The 20,803-nt window shown below is 43.1% G+C and overlaps 2 protein-coding genes across 6 annotated transcripts in view; both read left to right on the top strand.

Moving 5' to 3' along the window:
* kcnh2b (potassium voltage-gated channel, subfamily H (eag-related), member 2b) overlaps positions 1-4,692 on the top strand; it is a 249,338-nt gene extending 244,646 nt beyond the window's left edge. For both annotated transcript variants that reach the window (XM_026180214.1, XM_026180215.1), the window contains one exon: positions 797-4,692. In XM_026180214.1, the coding sequence (XP_026035999.1) occupies positions 797-1,201 (405 nt within the window). In that variant the 3' untranslated portion in view covers positions 1,202-4,692. The remainder of the gene's footprint in view (positions 1-796) is intronic.
* Positions 4,693-10,280: 5,588 nt separating this feature from the next.
* Positions 10,281-20,803, top strand: part of LOC113029212 (microtubule-associated protein 4-like) — a 70,626-nt gene continuing 60,103 nt past the window's right edge. For all 4 annotated transcript variants that reach the window (XM_026179966.1, XM_026179964.1, XM_026179967.1 and 1 more), the window contains exon 1: positions 10,281-10,394. In XM_026179966.1, the coding sequence (XP_026035751.1) occupies positions 10,304-10,394 (91 nt within the window). In that variant the 5' untranslated portion in view covers positions 10,281-10,303. The remainder of the gene's footprint in view (positions 10,395-20,803) is intronic.

Genomic DNA, 20,803 nt, shown 5'->3' with positions numbered 1-20,803 from the left:
TGGCAAATCTTACCCTGCTGATCTGTCAGTAACATGTTACATTAAATCCCACAAACACTAAATAAATGCTTAATTGATTTATTTAGCATCTTGCACATGTTGTATATTTGGAGTTGAATCAGGTACCTCATCGGTGACACACCCCAATGTGTCCAAGTGAGTGGGAATCATTCTTCATTTCTTCCTGCTGTCTGCAGGAGTGTTTACAAGAAACAGTTGAAGGTTCAAGGCATTTACATCATTCTAATTGCAGACAGACCTCCCTCCTCCATATATAATATAGTCTGTGAAATCTAGCTTTCCCATAAAAATGTTGAAGCTCCAGATTCAACAGTGATGTGATGATGTTTCCAAAATACAGTCTGTCCAGAATGTAAACTTCGATATGACGACACGATCCTGGAGTGCAGCATCAGGGGCGTGATCACAGAGCAGACGGCCTCTTTAGCCAAACGATCTGATACCCCCGTGTTGATATGGTGCCTGGATCATCATAATTAATGGTGGTCCAGGTTCAACACTGCAAGAGACCAATCACATTGTTGTGATGTCATAGTTTTGTAACGTTTTGTAATCCCACTCAGCAAACCCAAGCCTGTCTCCGCAGATCTGAACACAGTCGTGTCAATCATGAAACATTTTACATACATATTAACATATCAACACAGCCAAAAGCACACGTTTGGGCTTTTTGCAACATGCACAGGTATGAAGTCTTGCATGACTAATTTCTTCTGTTCTTGAAAAGCACAGAACAAATTGCAATCCCACTGACCTCTCTCTTCTTTCCCTACAGATCCTGCATTCCCAGGACTTTGAGGAGTTCCCAGCTAAAGCTCTTGACTCTCTGCAGCCCCAGGACACGTCTCTGATCAACACAAGCCAGAGCCAGCTCGCCCCTTCTGGACTGGACGGACTAGGCCAGCATCTCGGACTAGGCGGTGGAGCTGGAGTCGTTTCAGTGGCAGGTTCAGGATCAGGTCTAGGTTTAGAGTTAGGGAGTGGGGAGGGTGCAGTTTCTAGCTTAGGAGCAGGGTTAGATTTTGGTTCAGGGGTATGCATGGGTGCTGGGACAGCTGCTGCAACAGGAGTCTCACCACTGGATCCTGAAACCCCACGGAGGCTATCGCTCCAAGAACCACAGACACCCCTGGACTCACGGACACCACAGAGACACAGCTCCGACCCAGGGGGGAGCTAAAGAAGACACGGGGATGAGGGGAAGGCGAGTGGGCTCAAGGCAGGGACACGGAGAAAATGAGACTGCTGCATTCAGCAACTCTTTAAGTTCCTTCTGGTTCCACCGCTCCACGTGGCACTTTGGATTTCAGGAGACACCTACTGTACCTGCCACTTAGCCTTTTAGGGCCCCCAGCTACTGTATCTTCACTGTCAACCTCTCAATAAGGACTCACTGCCCAGAGAACGTGAAGCCAGGCAGGGGGTTGAGGCCTTTCATTATCTCCAAATGTTTCCCCTCTCCTCGGGAAACATTTGGAGCTTTCTGAGCCCCACAATGGTACGACCTTTAACCAAAACCACACACTGAGTGAACATAGTCTGGTCTGGACCTCTCAGTCGTCCTTCTTAGGATGTCGCTTTTTTCAGACTTACATATAAACGACTGCTGACTTGTAGAAGAATCCCTTTACTGCTGTATCCAGTGTTGGATGACTGACAAGTACCATCGAAGACAACATTGAACAGAATGACGAAACAAGTAGCCATTTACGTCTTGCACTGAAAATCCTATTGATACGATGATTATTCTATTCTATATGTCCATGGCGCTTCCGATAAACTCTCAAACTGGTAAATTGTAGTGTTAGCTGGCCTAACAGGAGTCCTGCTGTCTCGTCCTGTCATTGGTTCCTTCCCCCTGAAGTCCTACACCCAAGAGGTGGAGCTGATGTTCCACGCTTCCCAAGAGCACACTGGATTGGCTGGTTTGCACCTCAGGGGTGGGAACTGGAGGGTAAAAAGCCATGAATTTTCTTGATGAACATATCAGCTGCCCTGTCATAAACATTGTACAGATTTGCTAGGGAGTGAAGAACATTTGGCACGCTTAGGCAGCGTCACAAACAGGTAAACTGGCAAACTTACAAGTTTTCCACAAGAACAGTGCACCAAAAAATAAAAAACACACAAAAAACAGCTTACTAATTTCACGAGCTACGAGTTGTGACCTTACAGCAAAGTTGTGTTGGATTATTTTTGACACAATGAAGTCAGCAGTGACTGGATACTTGGATGTGTAACGTCACATCAAAGCTCATGCATAAAGGGAAAACATGTCGAGTGATTCTAGTTTATCGTAGGTTGAATTTGCTACCTCAGATTTCATTGGTTCCTTTTTCTCCTAAGCATGCACCCAGAAAGCTTCTACTATGTACATAAGCGTTTGTTATGTGAGCCGTAATTACACAAGTTTGCCAGTTTACAACGACCAGCCGAATGCGCCATTATTCTATGTACAGTATAATATGCAAACACTGGCAAGACGACAGGAGCGAGTGTGATTTAATCTTACTACGTGTGTGATAAGTTCAGGTCCAAAGCTTTTTATGTGTGCGTTCGTCCTTGTTTTTGTCTTTCTGTCTGCAGAGCCTGGTGATTAGCACGTTTGCATCCATGCACTGTCAAGGGTCGTTGGTTTTTAATTTCCAAGACAAGTTTTTGTCTAGAAAGAAAAAAAGAAGATGTGAACACCTCCATTAAACAGGCAAATGACAGTTTAGTGTTTGAATTGATAGCACAAACCCTTTACAATGTTGACATCTACAGCTGCAGAGAACACAGGAAGGAGAAACTGCACCTGACAGTTATTTTACAGCATTATTTCAATTACCTCCTACTTTGGAGTCCCAACATCTCATCCTTGTCACAAACTTTTAATGCAGATTCTTGCAGAGGTATGAAAAGGCTGTAATTACTTCATCACACCACTGCTTTATCCATGTGATAAGTTTAGAAACACAGCATGCATTACGTTTAGAAACAAACCAGTTTTGTTCTAGCTCATTAGAAATGTACTCTTTGACAGTCCTTTGATTCAGGATTGACTCTGTTCAGGTACATCAGGAGATGTGTCTGGTTCCATTTAACCTTACATGCAGTGCAGTTATCGACCAAGGGAAGAAGACGCGTAGCTTCAAACTGTTGGCGCTGCCGCCCATCTTAAATATCCATCCACAGCACTTCAGGCTGCACTTCATCAGTTCAAAGCAACAGTAAACATGTTATCAGTAACCAGTTGAATGAATAATGCCATTTCCTTCTGTTTATAAGTGCTTCTTTCGCATGAGCCATACTGTAGACAGACACGTACAGATGTGGTTTTAAAGTTTACCGACGCTCATCATGGACGTGAATGTAAAGGCAATACTGGGCTTTCAAAGGTTTCTTTGGGCTACTCTTTCCCTGGCTCAGGAATAGAGCTACAGAGCTGCAGCGCTGCGTGTGGACTCTAAAGCAGTTTTGATTAACCCTAACCCCGTGCTGTAACCTAACGCATCAGGTGACGCACACAACAGTGATGTGAATGTCATCGAGGATCGTGACATTTCCAGTCCCGAGGTCAGCTGGGACGTAGAACCACAAAATAAATCTGGTTGGATATTTGACAACTTTTCTATGAAGAATTAGTAGAGTCCAGCTAAAATGGTTGCATTCTTAAGCATGGTCCGGTTTCCACTGGTTTGTGGGCAGGACTTTGGAAAAGTTTATCTCACTTGCTTTAGTTTATGTTTAGGTTACTACCCTGTTGAAACACCTGGTCACATTCAATTTTCAACTGATGGTTTGAGGTGTTGTGGAAAAAATGTGACACGGTCTGTTTCCTTCATTGTAATATTCACGCTGTTCAATGTTCAACTGATGTTACCACCATGCTGAACACTTGGTGGTGTTCTTGGTGTTTCTCCAAGCAAGCCTCGGGTAAATTTCGCCAAGTTTAATGGTGAAGGGCTTCCTTCTTGGACAACAATTTGTCATTCTGCTTGCAAACTGGCTTAGTTACAGACAGTGACAGTGATGTTCGAGCACGTTACAGTTTCCTCTTAGCTGAGCGTAAAAGTTTGAGTCCGACCTCAAGCAGAGCGCAGTTCTTTAGAAGTGACCCCAAGAGATTCTCTGACTCTTCCTCAGATGTACGCCGAGCTTCTTGAAATCTCTCATTGTACTGTGTTAGTCAGTCTGTTGCATTTATGGCTCAAAGGAATGTCTACAAAAGGTAAATTTCCTACTCTTCACAATGTTTGTTGTGCAGTCATTGCATCCCAGAAAAAGAACACGTCACAGAAATGACTGAAAGCTCGATACTGCCAAATCATTCATATCCAGATGTCCAGAAGCACGTATAACTAGAACTGTAAGGGTCACGAGGATGAGTCTGGGATTCACCGTTAATTACTGTAAATGGCCTAAGGAGAATGGCGTGCACTGAGCTTACAAACTGTGTGTCAAAAAGAGAACATCTATGAAGGAATAAACAGCAACACTTTTCCTAACGTGATATAGAAGATGACGCATACACTCTAAAAGATATTACTGGTCATATGGAGTAAAGGTGGAGTCTGGATCTTGTTCAATCTGATATCCCTGTTGGTGTTCATCCTGCATTATCATTCAATTTGATTCATACAGCACCAAATCGCAACAACAGTCGCCTCAAGGCGCTTATATTGTGAGGTCGACCCTACAATAATACATACAGAGAAAAACCCAACAATCATATGACCCCCTATGAGCAGCACTTTGGCGACAGTGGGAAGGAAAAACTCCCTTTTAACAGGAAGAAACCTCCAGCAGAACCAGGCTCAGGGAGGGGCAATGATGTTGGTCCCATCAACATTGCATCTGACCAATGACATCGTCTGAGTATTCAGCTAGCATTACCCCACGAAGTTAGCTAATGATTTTAAAAACTGTCACTAACAAACCAACAAACCTGGACTAACATTACAGTGATGACACAGGAACAACACCAGTCCAGGGATATGAGATACACCCTGGAGCACACCCAGATAGCTCTGGGCAGACAGGTGTTTAAAATCATAAAAGGTGATGGATACTCCTGTATATTCGGGGAAAAAACCAGGCTGTTTTTCTGCATTAATGGTCACTTTTGCACAGTCTTTTTAAGTTCTCAAGATGAAGGAAAACAAACACCCATAACGTCTTCAAAATGTGTCTTCCCTTATACGCAGTTACATGGAAAGACCCTTTCCTGTACTACAAAATCAAAAGTTGTAATGGAGGAAGAGGGCAAGCTTGTTGTTGAAGTGCAATAGTCCTTTAAAGAGTTGAGACTTGTAGCAGCTTAACCACGTCCATTTGAATTTAAAGCACTTTATTATCATTATTATTTTTAAACAGCGCAGATGTTTAATAAAGACTCAGGAATGTGTCGCCGATGTCACAGGTCTGATTTTCCTTTGTCTCAAAGAACTCAAAACCAACCAATCAGAAAGAAACAAATTGGATGCGCGGTCACATTTCAGCAGAGTTCCCCTTTAATGCAGAAGTGTGAGGATTGTATTTCACTGTGGGTCTACGGTGTTTATTTATTGTCGTAGGATTATGTGTCTGTGGGTTTTTCACTGTTTCAGCATGTAACGGCTCTCTGTGCTCTGTCATTCTTTTGTTCACTCTGTGTCGATATTTATTCAGTATTTATCCATATTTAATTAACATTATTGTACACTAAAAAATTCTCAATCAACTCCTGCCTGCAGTCGAGGCCACATTCGGTATCTCTCACCCGTTAGTGGAAATTGCCGGTGTCTGTGCGGTGATTGGGCCGTGCGTGTGCAGCCGCTTCGTAAAGGTGCACTTTAAGTTTGAACCAAAGCAAGCCCGTGCTGTGAACAAACCACTGCTGGTGACATTGTAAACTCTAATCCAGCCCTTTCACTCCCAAAAGATTGTCGTCATTTGAGTTAAGTGCAGAAATGCAGCTGGATTGAGCGTAACTGTAAACAAAGATCTTTTTAAAGTGACTTGATTGGCGAGGGCGTGATGGGTTTGTTAGGACGATTGATGCTGTTTAGTGACGGCACTCTGGAAACAGGGATTCCAGCTTCTTTCAGATGGACTGCAGCTTTTTCCTTCTTTTCAGTATTCTATAGTCGAAGCGTGAGTGAAAGCATCGCGGGTGTTTAAAGCTGTTAAGGTGACACTGACCAAATCTGCTGAGCTCTCCTTACTACTGCACCGTACCTGGTTTCACTGCCATCACCAGTTTTGTTTGGTTTGTTCCTACCAGCAGTCCCTGCCTGTGCTCTCCAGGAAACAAAGAACTATCCTCGACCCAGTGGACCTGGCTGCTTTACAACACTTTCTTTCTTTCTTTTTTTGACAGTGCAGTCAGTGGTGTCTTTCAGCAGTGGGCTCCCATTGCCATCTCATACTGTAGTGAGTCTTCTGTTAGTGTTCAATGACAGTCACCTAGTGGCCTGAACTGTATCTTTACATTCAGAACTATGACCTCAAAACTAGAATGTGGTTGTTGTCGACTCTTCCTCCCTGACCTTGTATGTGACGGTAGACCTTAGTGCTAGAGGACACATTTATGTATGCATACTGCATATTATAACAATAGAGGGTGCACTTTCCAAGAAAAAAGACACCAAGGGAGGGGGCGGGGGGATGTTTTGGTTTGTGGGCAGTTTTTGACTTGTGGGGGCAAGTGCTTCTTCCCCTTTGCATTTAGACACACACACACACACACACACACACACACACACACACAAAGATAAGAACTGCCTGCGCACTTAATACACATGCCTCCCCTTAACAGCTCTTCCATACTGCTGAGCTTTTTTCAGCTCTCTTCTACTTTCTATGAGTTCTCACAGACTTGCTATTTGTAGATATTTTGCGCACTTGAAGGAGGGAGGGGGGGTTTGGTACCGTTTACACAACACTGGATCTATTCTGCCTGTAAATACCACCTTCTATTACTTGTACAGGAATCAAACTCTTTGGCACTTGTATAGCCAGCACTATGCAGAAACCGAACTTTCTTTGGCATGCTTTGAAATGCAGAATACTATAGAGGAAAATATACAAAATAAATAAAGACTGCTCTGATTTCTTATTTTAAAAAAACAAGGAGCTGTCCATGGTAAAAATGGATGTGACGACGATGACGGTGATGAGGGTGATGAAGCTAAAGACTTTTAATATTGTACACATTTTTACTTGCATGCTGCACTGAAAAATCATCCGGCAAAGAGAAGGTTTGATGTGCAAAGCAGCTGGTTTTTGCTGTATGCTTGCAGACTGTGTGTAGAGTGAAACACTGAATTCTTCCAGGTAACGGGAGAGTTGTTATTTATATAATACATATATACATACTACTTCCAGGTCATGGAAGAGCGGGGTACTGAATAGCTGCAAACATAGTGATCTTAGATGATACAATATTATATTGTATACTTGTATCTTTGGTTGCAAACCACTGTAACAGAGTGATGCATGTGTGGCAGTCCTGGGCAGAACTGTTGACCATTTCCAAAATATCCTGAAGCACTTGATTCCCCAAATCTGGTCTCCGGGCTGTCTCGCCTGGGGAGGTAAATAAAGTACACCTACATGAAATGCATTTTTGGACCACATCTTGCTGTTTAAGTGTGACGTGGTGAAACCTCTTAGCAATAGCATATCTTTAACGCATCTTGCTTAGAAGTCATGACATGTCCCATCAAAACCAGTACTTTTTAATCTTGTGTACTCTGGCAGTCTATGGAATACTGCTTAGCCATAAACCAGTAACGCTAAGCTCGCCAGTGAAGCAGTTCTGAAAACCCGTTTCTACAAAATTGGGAAAATGTGTAACATGTAAAAAACAAAAACAGAATTGAAACCACAAACATGACATCAAATACTGAACAGTTTTTTAACCTGTCTAGCTCCTACATATGTCAGGCAACCAGTCACACGATTGGGTTTAAAAAGAAAGCATGGTTACAATGTTTCCAGAGGGCCTGCTGCCATCCTGATGATATCTATTTCAATGAAGGCCTTTGTCATTGTCCACATTCATTAGGACAATGACAAACATTCTGCAAGTGTTCCAACAGCACAGCTCTTCAGTAAGAGTCCAGGTGCTGAACTGCAGCAAATCTACATGTTACACATAAACCCAACTTTTTTAGGAAAATCTGGGTTGTCCAAAGCACTAATGATTCATATCAAAGACTGCAAAAGGTTGGAGGGGAAACGGTGATGCTCCAGGTTCTGATTGTGTGATAGCATAAGCAAATGGTTGATCTTTATAAAATTTGAAAATTATTTCTTTCAATAAACCTCTTTGAAAGCAGATTCATTGTGACTGGACTGATTTCTGTGACATTTGCTTTGACACTTCTCGAACATTTTAGCACAGAAAAACACCTTTAAATCGGACCGGTTACTTTTGTGTGAGGTTGCTTTAAAAAGCACGTTTTCACAGGATTCTACGCAGTTGTGTAAAACTATGTACACGATTATTGCTCCCAGAGGAATTACAAGGCTAAACAGCAGCCAGGTGCTGATAATCAAATGCACTTGACTCAAGTGTGAGCACCTTTACAAAGACAGATGTTTCAGCAGGTCGGGGCATTCAGGTGTGTGTCAATGCAATACCAAGCAGGAAAGGCATCAGCAATGATCTGCCTAAGAGCAATTGTTGGTTCTTAGCAATCTGGGAAGAGTTATAATTACAATATACAAATATACAATTTCAAGTCCATTATTCTACAGCAAGAAAAAATATTCACACGTGGGAAACATTCAAGATAGACGGACTTCAGCAAAGGACAAACGTTATCAGAAAAAATGCATAAAACCCAAGAGCTACATCTCAGACTACAGGTCTCAGTTAATGTGTGAAATGTCAATGTTTATAATAGTACAACTACAAAGACATAAAGCAAATATGGCTTTTTTTGGAAGGGAGAAACACCTCTTAAAAAATATACATTTACAAAGCTTCATCTGAACAAATCACAAGACCTCTGGAACAATGACCTTAGGACAGATGAGACCAGTGTGGAGCTGTTTGGCCATAATGCACAGCATCACATGTGGTAAAACCACTATCAGTGCTGTGGTATCACTCTTCATACAAGGAGTTGAGTAAAGTGATGGAGGGACGATGCTTCACAGAGGCAGGACTGGGCAGCTCGCAGTCACTGAGTCAACTATGGAGACCTCTGTGTACTAAAGTCTTCTAGGATCAAATATGATGATTGAGCTAAAGCTTGGCCAGAGCTTGGTGATGCAAGAGAGCAATGATCCCAACCACAGCACCACATCTACATCAGAATGGCTGAAAAAGAACAAAATCAAGGTGTTGCAATGACCCAAAGTTTAGACCTCAACCTGACTTACATGCTGTGGCAGGACCTTAAGAGTGCTGCGTAAAAATGAATGTCCACGAACTTCAATGAACTGAAGCAACACTGTAAAGCAGAGTGGATTAAAATCCGTCCACAGTGCCATGTGAGACTGATACAAGTTATGACTGCTAAAGGTAGTTCTATAAGCTCCTGAAACTTTGGGTGTATTTTGTAAACAGCACAAGTTTGACAAGAGATGAATTTATATAGTTGCATGTGTGTATATGCACGAGCAGGTCTGGAGTATTGTAACCACTCTACGGCCAAGCAGGTGGCGGTAAGGTAAGCTTTCCACCACAAGGCGTCACTATAGACCTGCACTATGTCAAGTGGAGCATTTTTCCCGCTTTTGATTTTTCTGTGGCTTTTTGCAATCTCACCCCCAGAGAAGACACGCTTCCTTGCTCCAGTTTGTGAATCAGATCCAGCAGATTAGGTGGCGAGTTGTAGTAAATTAAATCGGCTGTCACTTCTGTCCCCACTACCCCCAAAAGCAACACAGTCAAAGTCAACTACTTGTATTTATACCATCAACATTAGTGGACGCGTGTGGGTTACACTTCCCCTTGGGTCTCTGTAATTTCTGTAGTTCCTGTTTAGCCGCTTGGTAACATTCCTCTGATCGGGGCGGTGTAGGGCGTCTTCCTGGGCCGCGGCCGTATCCAGAGTTCGTTCCCCGAGGCGATTGGACCGGCACCGTCCCGTAAAAGGAGTCAAACTTTTCTATTGAATGCACACGGTGTCTGTCAAAAGCCAACACGGTGAGAAAGGGATCTTCCCGGGATTCAGACGTTTTGATTGGACAGTAAGGCCGTCAAGCAGACTTTTAGTCTTCGTGCGATTGGTTAAAATGAGAGCCAGTTCGCGGTATCGTTTTGCGATTGGAGTAGAGGCAGTGCTGGGGGCGGGGCATATTTATGCAGCGTACACTCTTGGGTGGGCGGATCGTAGCGGTGACAGCGACGCTCGGAGACTCTAGACAAACTGTCAAAAAGGAGACAACTAACGGTGAGTGACGCTGAAAAATGAACGTCCCGTTTTGTGTGGTAACGCCCGGTGTGTGCACTGAGCGCGGGGTCGGTGGGCGGAAAGCCGCAGTCTTTGTTGCAGTGAACTGACGGTGATTTTGGATGAGTGAGCTCACAGGGCGCATCGCAGCAGGGACTGAGTACGGGTGTAGGTTAATGCTGCCTTCAGGTGCGCCTCGGACACTTTTACTTTCTGAGAAGAAGTCTGCAGAATTAGCACGCTTATGCTTTAGGCTAGTTAGCACCATGGTGGTATTGTTGTCGTTAGTTTTTTAGGTTTTGTTTCTCCCTCTGAATGTCCGCTTTGCCTTCGTATTATCACAGTAGTGAGTAGATCGCGTGCATCCGTGCCACTGTTCCCGACCGCTATAGAGACAGCATGGTGAAGTTGCACTGTCACAGCAGACTCCCACACTGTTACGCAAGTTTCCCCTTTATATGTTTCTGTCGCATCTGCCCATTCATTGGCACTCTGCAAGAACGACCCCGTGAATAAAAACAATCCTCCTTACACTGTGCTGTTAGAGTGCATAGCATATGGGAGTGGGTTCCTCCGAGCTTCGAGGAGGACAGACTACGCGAGCTGTCCTGTCAAGACATTTTGAGCAGCCAGCACTTCATTTCATGCACAGATTGCAGCTTTTTTTTGTCATGGTATGGCATGGCCAGTCATGGTAAAAAATATGTTTTTCCCACAGCTAAAAAAACAAAAGTGAAACTAACGCAGCAAGTGCCAAAGTGCAGTTTTTCTAGTAGCCACTTTTGAAGCTGGCTCCCAAAGGGAGTCTAACATTAAAATGCTCAACATACCAATATTTTTAAAAAGCACTCTCTTTCACTCTCTGTGGATAAAAACTGTATGGTGTGTGGGATTTTCCTCATAGCTTTAGCTGAAAACTTGGCACCCCACCCTCATGCCCAGATACGGTCACATCTTGGTCCAAAAACCAGTGTGGTGAAGGACTAAAACTCGTGTTTGTGTTTTATAATGCAGAGTTCAACCGTTAGCAGATGTCATGGTTGCAACGTCCGTCTTTTATGTACAGTGTGTGAGGAAAGCAATGTGTAGCAAGCAGACCGTTGAACATGCTCAGCTTTACTTGAGGAACAGTGGCCCACACTGGTTTTCAGACTTATTGGAGAAACCTTCTTTATGCTGGCTCCTCTGTAGTAGGTGTGCATGTGTGTGCTTGTGTTTGTGTGTGTGTGTTTGTGTGTGTGTGTGTGTGTGTGTGTGTGTGCTTGTGTTTGTGTGTGTGTGTGGAAAGGATAGTTATAGGTAGCACAAAAGCTTCAGGAGTTGTATGGACTGAGCATTGAACTATTTGTTATCGAACCCTTTCAGAGGAATATTCACTGAGTAATGTTTTGGTCTGCAGCTGCACGTGTTGTAGTCTCTGTGAGACCCCTCTGCCTGCCACGCACTCTCATCCATGACACATCCAATTTTCAGAGGGATGCTGTATCTGCTGGCACTGTTGTTTTAACTCTTATCACAGCTTGTTACACTGTTACACTGCTCTTAATGTTGCTAATGGCTGTTTAATATTTAAAGAATAAACCCCAGGCTTTCCCTATTATGGCAGAAATTGGGTAGCAACACAGTATAGGTTGGATATCAGTGTGAGAACCGTGTTGACTGATGTCAGCATATCTGCTGATGTCACTGTCCCACATTTATCTGCTGTGTCACACTGTTTTTGCTCTGGCCAAATGTTCAAGGATAGTGTGGTGAATTCTGTCATATGTCACAGTGAAGGTTTGTTTCCTTGGAGCAGACTGGGTGGGGACTGCACCATCATGCCGAGTCATAGTTATCATCCCGCTGATAGTTGCTGAATAGCATCGCCTCGTTAGCCAAGAATAAAGCTGTAACTGTCGTACCTGTAGAGGATTCTTAACGCAGTAGCACATCGTCCGTATGTCAAACCTCGGCTGTCTCGGAGCGTTCCAACCAGGTTTGAGGAGACATGCCAAATTGCAATTAAAAGCAAAAAAATGAATTTAGCTTCATTTGTATTTGAGTATTTATCAGGTTGCATCTTTACCAAACACCTTCTAGTATTGAGCATCTATATGAGTAGATTGTGGGCTTGGATTCTGCATGCTGCGTCACATCAGGTGTTTCTGCAGGTTTTCTGTGTTGAATGTCATTTGGTAACTTTTTTTATTCTGCTGTTCCAAGCACGTGTGCATTGCCTCCTTTACATGCAACCTTGCGCCTCCACCTGCACTGCAGTTTAGCAGTGAATTTATCACAGAAATTGATATAAAGAGGACTGACAGCAGAGGATTGACCCTCGGTAGCAGCCTCCCTCCCTTCATCACTCCTTCTATCCAGATTACTCTCCAATCCTGTAGCAGCCAGATTACTGAGTGGTGGGGAAATAAGAGGTGGGACTGATCTAAGGCCCTGGATGATTATGGACCTGATCCAGTCACATCCCTACAATGTCCTGATGCTGTAAGTCCACCCGCAGCCCTGACGGTTATCAAACAGTCTGTTTGGTGAGCTACTGCCACTCCAGCTTTCACAGGAGTGGTGTTTGTGTCTGATCATTTCCTTTCTAGGGTACGATGCACATCTCCTGTTCTCTGTGTCGCTGAAACAGTTTTTTATGTTTTACTCTTGTTCAGAAGAGAAAGTACCTCAAAAGTCTTTTACTACATCTGTTTGATAGAAGAACGGCAGCACCGAGCGTCTGCCAGAGCCCACGTTTCCACTGGAACATCTGGTTTCTTCTCTTCCTATTTTATAACTCTACAAGTTCCCAACTTTTCATATTCTATTACAGGACATCTGCCACTGTCTGGCCACTTTTAGATTTGGGGGAAATAATTCAGCAGGGGAAAAAATATTTTTCTGACGGTTGTTGGCCCGATTATTGAACCATTTGTGAATATTCGCAGCAGTAGTTGTCGTCCTTCTCATCAAGCTTCACGCTGATGGTCTCATTCCAGCCTTGTGCAGGTTTAAAATCCTGTCTCTGACGTCCTTTGGCAGCTCTTTGGTGTTGCTCATGACTGTGGAGAGGTTGAGATAGAAGGAATGAATAGAGGGACCAAAACCTCTCGTACAGTTTCTTCCCCTCTGGACTCGTGAACAACAACCGTATGACTGTTGGCACCACAAACACACGACCCTGCACGGTGTTCTCTGCATCTGCTCCATGTTTGCACTGATCGTTTATCTGTCTGCTTAGCACTTTTAATTTTTATGTTTATTTAAGTGTTGTCTTACAGTATGTTTTGCACTAAGTACTGCAGCAATTTCCTAATGTTGTAAACCTGGTTCTGTGGACGGCTTGATAAACATAACCAGTAGAGATCAGGATCTGTAACTCGGAGTGTTTGTGATCTGTGCGCACACATGCACACAGTCTGTGGAAGCCAATGTTCTGGTCAGATACTTATTTCCTCAAAGGCATGCAAATCGATTTGTAACCTTTGTCTCACGTTTCTCTGGATTTTCTGTTCTGTCTCTCCATTAAAATGAAACTACCATTAAAATCGGAGGCTGTCCAGTTCTTACAATTACAGCTGTAGGAACTGATTATTTCAGCAGGGGATCAAATAATTAATTCCATCACTGTAATACCCAGCTGCCTCTTGCCAAAGTCAAATACCACTCAGTAGTTTTAAAGCTGTGCACAGTTTGAATTTCTTGGAAAAACTCTGAGATGGGACTTGATGGTAGCCCACTGCTGAAGTAGGCAGTGCAGATCCACGGCTGAAAACACTGTAAGAAAAACTGCAGTTGTGTGCCAAAATCCAGTGTGACAACTAAGATTTGTTTAGGGAGTGAAAAGAGACCATCTAGTAGATTAAAGCTGAAAGTCTGGACTTTATCTGAGTTGTTTCATTTAAAGTCAGTGTGGTAACGTACCAGAATGTCTCTGTGCAGATATTTATGGACCTCACTGCTGTGGTTACCTTCACCGACTGTGGCACCTGCCACACTTCAGCTTTGCCTGGTCACATACCTCGTCACCAACACAAGGCTTCTGTAACCTTGTGAAAACTGAATGTTGGCGTATCAGAGTAGACTGACTTTCAATCCTGCATCATTAGTAGGGCTGTGCGATATGACCAAAGTCTCATATCCCGATATAAGACATTTATCGTCCTGACAACGATATAAATCACAGAAATGTAATATTTTCTGTAGGGCTGTTCGATTTTGCATAAAATGAGAATCACGATTTTTTGGCTTAGAATTGAGATCACGATTCTCTCACCATTCTCTTTTCCAGTATAAATATTTATTGCACTTATTAACTGCACATCAACTTCGTAACAGTTGCGACTGAACATAAAAACAATAAATAAACATAAAAACAACAAATGTCTCACGTTTTGTTGTTGCTGCAAAATGTTGTACTGCTTGAGATTCGGTCTCCACCGTTGCTCGACGCTGCGTGTATAGAGCAGGTAGTGCAACAATAGAAAAATAGTTGCGGGACAGCACTGTGTAGCGTTTGTCTGGGGTGTTGATCGTTTTCCTAAATCTCTCGTTTTGCACAGTGTTGATGGAGCCATATCTTTGGTCAGGTGATAAGTGATAGCCTCCGTGATGTCTTTGTGCCTGCGGGAGGTCGACGGGTAAAGGGAAGCGCTGTATAAGGTTCCTGTTATTGATGTTTGGGTGGTTGACCGGGACGGATTTTCTCCTGTCACTTTCTCGTCATCCCTGACGTGCTCTCCGTGGTTTTTTCCCTGCTAATTTTAGCATCACACGGCACAGCTTCTGTATCACGTGGTATAAGGCTCCGCCCTTGTCATTTGTCGAGCAGGAAGAGTGAGCGCTTGTTTTCATGCAGAGTACGTCCCGGATCAAAATGCGGTACAATCGTCGTCTTATTTTATTTTTTTTAAATCGTTGTCATTTGGAAATGAGATCGCGATTTTCTAACGATTAATCGTGCAGCCCTCATTTTCTGTAAATTCTGTGAATCTCGGGCAGCTCGACTTGCGTGAAGTGTTTCCAGCTGCGCGTGGTGTAGCTGCAGTCGAGTGTTTTAACCGATGAAACGATACATTTTTAGACATAAGTTGTAACGGCCGACATTTTCTTTAAAAGTTTGAGTCTAAGGTTTATTTTTTAGCACCTGACGGCTCTTTTTTTCTTCTCATCTGTAAACTCTCTGCATCTTTCACGTGATTCAGTTTATTTTGAAAAGTCTCAACAGGATCTTGAGCTTTATTGTGAAAGGTTTAGTAGAAAACAAACAAGCGGACAGCAGAGCCACGATGGTTTTACCGTCATTGTTGCTAACGACAACACGTAAAAACAGGCACTTGTCCGTGTGGTTATATTAAATATAAGAGAAAGAGAGAACTTAAGATAAGATAAGACTTTATTGATCCCACAGCGGGGAAATTTTTGCATCACCTCAGCTCAGGTACAGATATATGAAGGAAATACAAAAATACAATTAAGTACAATCAATGAAAAAAAGTAAGATAACACACTGTATACAATGGTAGCACACACAGTATGTGATTGTGGATATAGTTGGAAATATGGAAGACATAAACTATATAGCTTGGAAGGTCATGGAAAGTCCATTATGCATGAAGTGGTGACCGTGGATGTTCACAGTGTCCAGTGACTTATGACATCGTGATTGAGGAGTTATAGAGTCTAACTTTAAGACATGAATAAAGTCACTACAGTCACCATCAGAACCATGAACAAATATCGCTGTAAACAGTTTATTTTACGACACCACGAAACAAACGATGGCATCATAGATAACGATGGACGTTTTTATATCGTCAGCTGATATATATGGTTATATCGAACAGGCCTAATCATTGGTGAGGAGCATGTTTGTGGGCGTGTCTGGCTGAACTGGTTCTGTCGCTGGCACATCGTCACAGGCTGCCAGCTGCATTTATTGTCATAATAAATTTCCAGAGTGAAGCTTATTCTCTTACAGCTTGTTGGCCACGCACTGAGACCTTTCTGTTACGTAGGTCGGCTCATGTATGGTGAAAACTCGTTAATGTGCAGTCGCTGGATTGGTTTCTTCTCCTTCTTTTCCACTACTGTAGCATGTGAAGGATGATCATACAGTGCTGAGGTTTATTTCCTGTTTTAAATCTCTCAAGCTTGGGTGGAATTACTAATGCTGCTTTTATCTTTTGTTGGATTGCATGTGTTTAAATAAATAATCAGCCCAAAGCATGCACGGACACTCCCTGAAATGACAGGTGATCTAAAAAACTAAAAGCATTTGTTGACACACGTCGAGTGTCCGCAGCTTCAAACATTTGGCTGTTTTCCCCCAAGAATGAAAAGAATTGTTGAGCATATCAGAGAGTAAAGTAGCATAAAATGTGTGACAGGTCTTTGTGGGGTAAATGTTGTGAAACTTTGAATGAAAAGGTCTCTTATTGTTATGAAGAAGATTCCTTTTTCCTAACCTAAAGACTCTAAATGAAACAGTGAGTGAAGGTCAGGTAACCAGGGTAACGTTGTCTCTGAGGGTGCAAACAACTCTTACTTTACAAATTACACACATGGCACACTTACATGGGATTAGCTTAGACAACAGACTCCACAGTTGTCCCATATTTATAAAGGGTAGCTTTTGTTTAGCTGGTGTAAACCTGTCGTGAAATGCAGATGTAGGAGTTTTCATTTCACAGGAGTCGTATTTTCTAACCCACAGGTTCCTCTAATAATACCAGTCCTGTGCAAATAAGCATGCACTGCACAGAGCAGGAAACCTGCACCTTAATGCTTTAGCTGGATGAGGTTTGGCTCGACCCCAGATTTGTTAGTTCGTCAAAAGCGATGTTGGCTCTGTTGTCACACATCTGTAAGGTCAAACCTACTGACGAGGTTGGTGTGATGTAAACTACATGAAATGACAGCCGTAAAGAGCTGTGGCTGCTCCACTCTGGCATCAGGCACTGGTTGCTGTTTAATGCTGCGGATGCAGTTTAGTAGAAACTCATTCATAAACGTTTCCCTTTCATGCTCAGAATAACTACGAAAATGTTCAGCGCTGCGTTCAGTGGCTAAAGGTAGAGGTCTGAAACCAGGCTCGGTCTGTGCTGGCTCTGCAGCCCAGGCTTTTATACTTACGTCCAGTAAATCTTTGATCTGTGTGTGTTAATCTATTTAGTGTTTTTGTACTTTTAGGTTTAATGCTCACTCTGCAGTCATATATCTTTGAGGAGCCAGGACAGCTTGGCTGGGCTTCAGCAACAAACCGACTGGTTCAGGGTTGGAAAAAAGATCAGTCTGGGTTTAATCTTAAAATAATACAAACTTGTAGGATTGTGAGTGTTGGTCTGCTCTTGTTTAATATCTGATTGGTTGATGTTCATTAAAAAAAGACTAAAAATGCCCAAAGAGAGACTTAGGAAGGAAGAAATAAAGGAAGGAAGGGCTGAGGAGGGAAATAATGAGGCAGGCAGGGAAGGGTGGAAGGAAAAACAAGTTCTTAGTTACTGCGATGGAGTTTGTCTGTGTTCTTCTCAGGCTGTGGAGTGTCATCCTTGCCCTCGTTCTCTTCATCCTGACACCTGAAACACTCACCTCACCATGGCTGACATCACGATTGTTTTAAAATCTGCCCCCAGCAGTCACGTGAAACTCAATATTAGATTAGGTTAGAAGTGGGGTTTAGGAAAGCCGATCAGTGCTCCACAGTCAGATCATCTGACTAAAGCAGGATACTGTCTTTAAGGTCATTCCAGCCTCTGTCTAGGAATCAGGAAGCAGAGGAAATCCATCATCCATGTGACTGTGTGCAGCCAAACAATGCAGACGGCAGTTTAGTGTGGGACTCCGTCATAATCCTTACACAGTGGGGCCTCCCCGTTCTTTCAAACCTGAGAAGTTGAAGCTTTTCTTTGAATGTGCGTCCTTTCCTCCTGAGCTCGGCCCGACCTGCTCTTCTTGATCCCTCAGCTGCCACGCTGCAGCTTTGATGTCAGGAACACGGAGGGCCAGCTGGTGCGTTTCAGCATTTCTCTCGGTGAAGTCTGAAGTAGATCACTTTGGTGTAAGTTATAGATTATCACTCCTAACTTAGCTACACCCCAGCACTGAAAAGGCGTGTGGGTGGAAAGCTGTCTGTGCCTTGTTTCACAAGTCATATTTACCTGTCAGGACAAGACTGCTGTCACATGCTCGGCCACCTGAAGGGAATCAGTGAGATATTATCTGTGCTCAGTCTGGCAGCAGACGGCTGTTTTACTGCAGTGCACCAGAGTCCGTTTAAGAACAAGTTCTTTATGATAGGTACATGTTTTCATGAACGGCAGGAAACATCTTTACGATGAGACGATCTGCTGCACCTGCTGCTTTCTGGCTCGTCACTTATTGGCTCTTTGGTAGGAGGGGCGGGACGACTGCCATCTATTCATTACAGAACTCCCTTATACGTTTCCCTTTAGGGTCTGTGGATGTTTCCTACGTATTAGGTCTCCAAGGCGCAGAGCAAGGGCAGTGGGTGTGTAACTCAGTGAGCGAGTGACATAAAATCTGTACCAAATCTTACGTCACTGTCACAACTTTGGGTTTTCATTTGTTTGTTAGACAGTATGGTAAATAAATCCTTGACTTCATTAGTTTCTTTTGCTTTGTAGTTTCCTCAAAAGGAAGAAAACGAGCTAAAGCTTCATTTGGACCCACACCTCCCAGCCCATTGAGGGGTGCTTAAATATTTAACTATACAAGACTAGAACACAGCCGTACACTCTGCCACACAGATGGAAGCATTTAGGATTGGAAGCCATCAGCACTCAGCACCACACTGGTAAATATCCAGACCTGCCTGTAACACTTCCATCCTGATTATGTAGGACTAAATGTATTTTACTGTAAAGTCGTTGAAATGATGATTCCCTGTTGATGAGCGTGCTAACACTCATCAACAGTCTGAACCACACTCGACTGGCTGGGATTGACTCAGCTTACATCGAGGCATCAGTCACAGGTCAGCATGCTCATATTCCTCCAGTGTTCGGAAAGCGTGTTGGCAGACGAGCGTGCAGTCAGGCAGGTGGTCAGGTCGTAGTTTGTCCAAACTTGAAATGAGTTCCTGCTGTTCACCAACAGAGTTTTATAACGTAATGAGTTTGAGCTCATTACGAATTATTTTGAAGGAGCTAAGAACCGAGCGAACTTCTGGTCCTCAGCGATGTGTCAGATCCTGAGCCCGTTTCTATCAGGCATGAGTTCAGAGAAACACAAACACTCCTTTCTCTTCCAGGAAGACAGAGGAAAACATTTTGCTTGACTCAGGTTCACCTCTTAACTCTCAAAGAATTATTTATCACTATTGATTTCATGCTGAGTCAATATGGCAGCCATTACATGTTGTGCACTGTTACAGAGGTCAGATGCAAAGCAGTTCATCAGTGATGACTGGCATCTCGGGCAGGTTCTGTTAGTCCTAACGAGTCGAAGATCCCCGGTTCCATCCTGGGGGAGAACACAAATGCCTTTGGGGTTGTGACGGGCATCCGCCATAAAAATCTGCCAATCAAATATGTGATGCTACGTGCTGTGACAACTCCGTGTGAACGAAGCAGCAATGCAAAGCAGCTTTATTCTATTCAGCCATCACCCATTACGACTGTACCCACTGGTGATGATTCAAAGACATGCCGTCAGTGGGGTTAGGTGAGTGCCGGTGGTCGTCTGTCACTCTGTGTTGGCGACCTGTCCAGGGTGCACCCGCCTCTCACCCTGCGGTAGCTGGGACAGGCTCCGGCCCTCCCTGCAAACCTGTACTGGATAAGTAATTAATGAGTACAATCGACAAAATAGACCCAAGCCAACTACTAGGGCTGCTCGATTATGGCAAAAATGATAATCACGATTATTTTCACTGAAATTGAGATCACGATTATTTGACGATGTTTATTTAACCCTTTAAGACCTACTATAGAACCAAGTCCACCAGAGCTTATATTATTATTTTTACATGCTGTAGTGCCATTTGTGGGAGCATTTCAAGTTGCTATACATCAATACAACTGTTATAGCCCATATTTTAATAATATGTATGCATTAAGTCCATAGTAATTACATAAATTGCAAAAAAGTGCAATAAACTACAAAAAAAAATTGAAAATCGCTTTTGTTTTGTTTACATATATTTCTACTTGGAGAAGTTTAAGAGGTTTATCCCTCAAAACTTTAAATACAATAAAGTTGCAAAAAAATAGTTTCCCACCACAGGAAATTTATTTTGAGTGTCTTCATAGTTTTATTTTGGAGATACAGCAATTTTTATATACTGCAGGAAAAACGAAAAAACAATCCTATGATGCAAATTTGCAAAGAAAACAGCAGGTGCATCATTTCACTGTGGGAAGTGTTACGAACAGCTGATGGCATCAGATGTAAGTACAACTCCTCCG

This window comes from Astatotilapia calliptera, chromosome 9, assembly GCF_900246225.1.
Source record: "Astatotilapia calliptera chromosome 9, fAstCal1.2, whole genome shotgun sequence".
Lineage (NCBI taxonomy): Eukaryota > Metazoa > Chordata > Actinopteri > Cichliformes > Cichlidae > Astatotilapia > Astatotilapia calliptera.
Note: the sequence above shows the minus strand (reverse complement) of the source record. Positions and strands in the feature narration are given on the sequence as shown.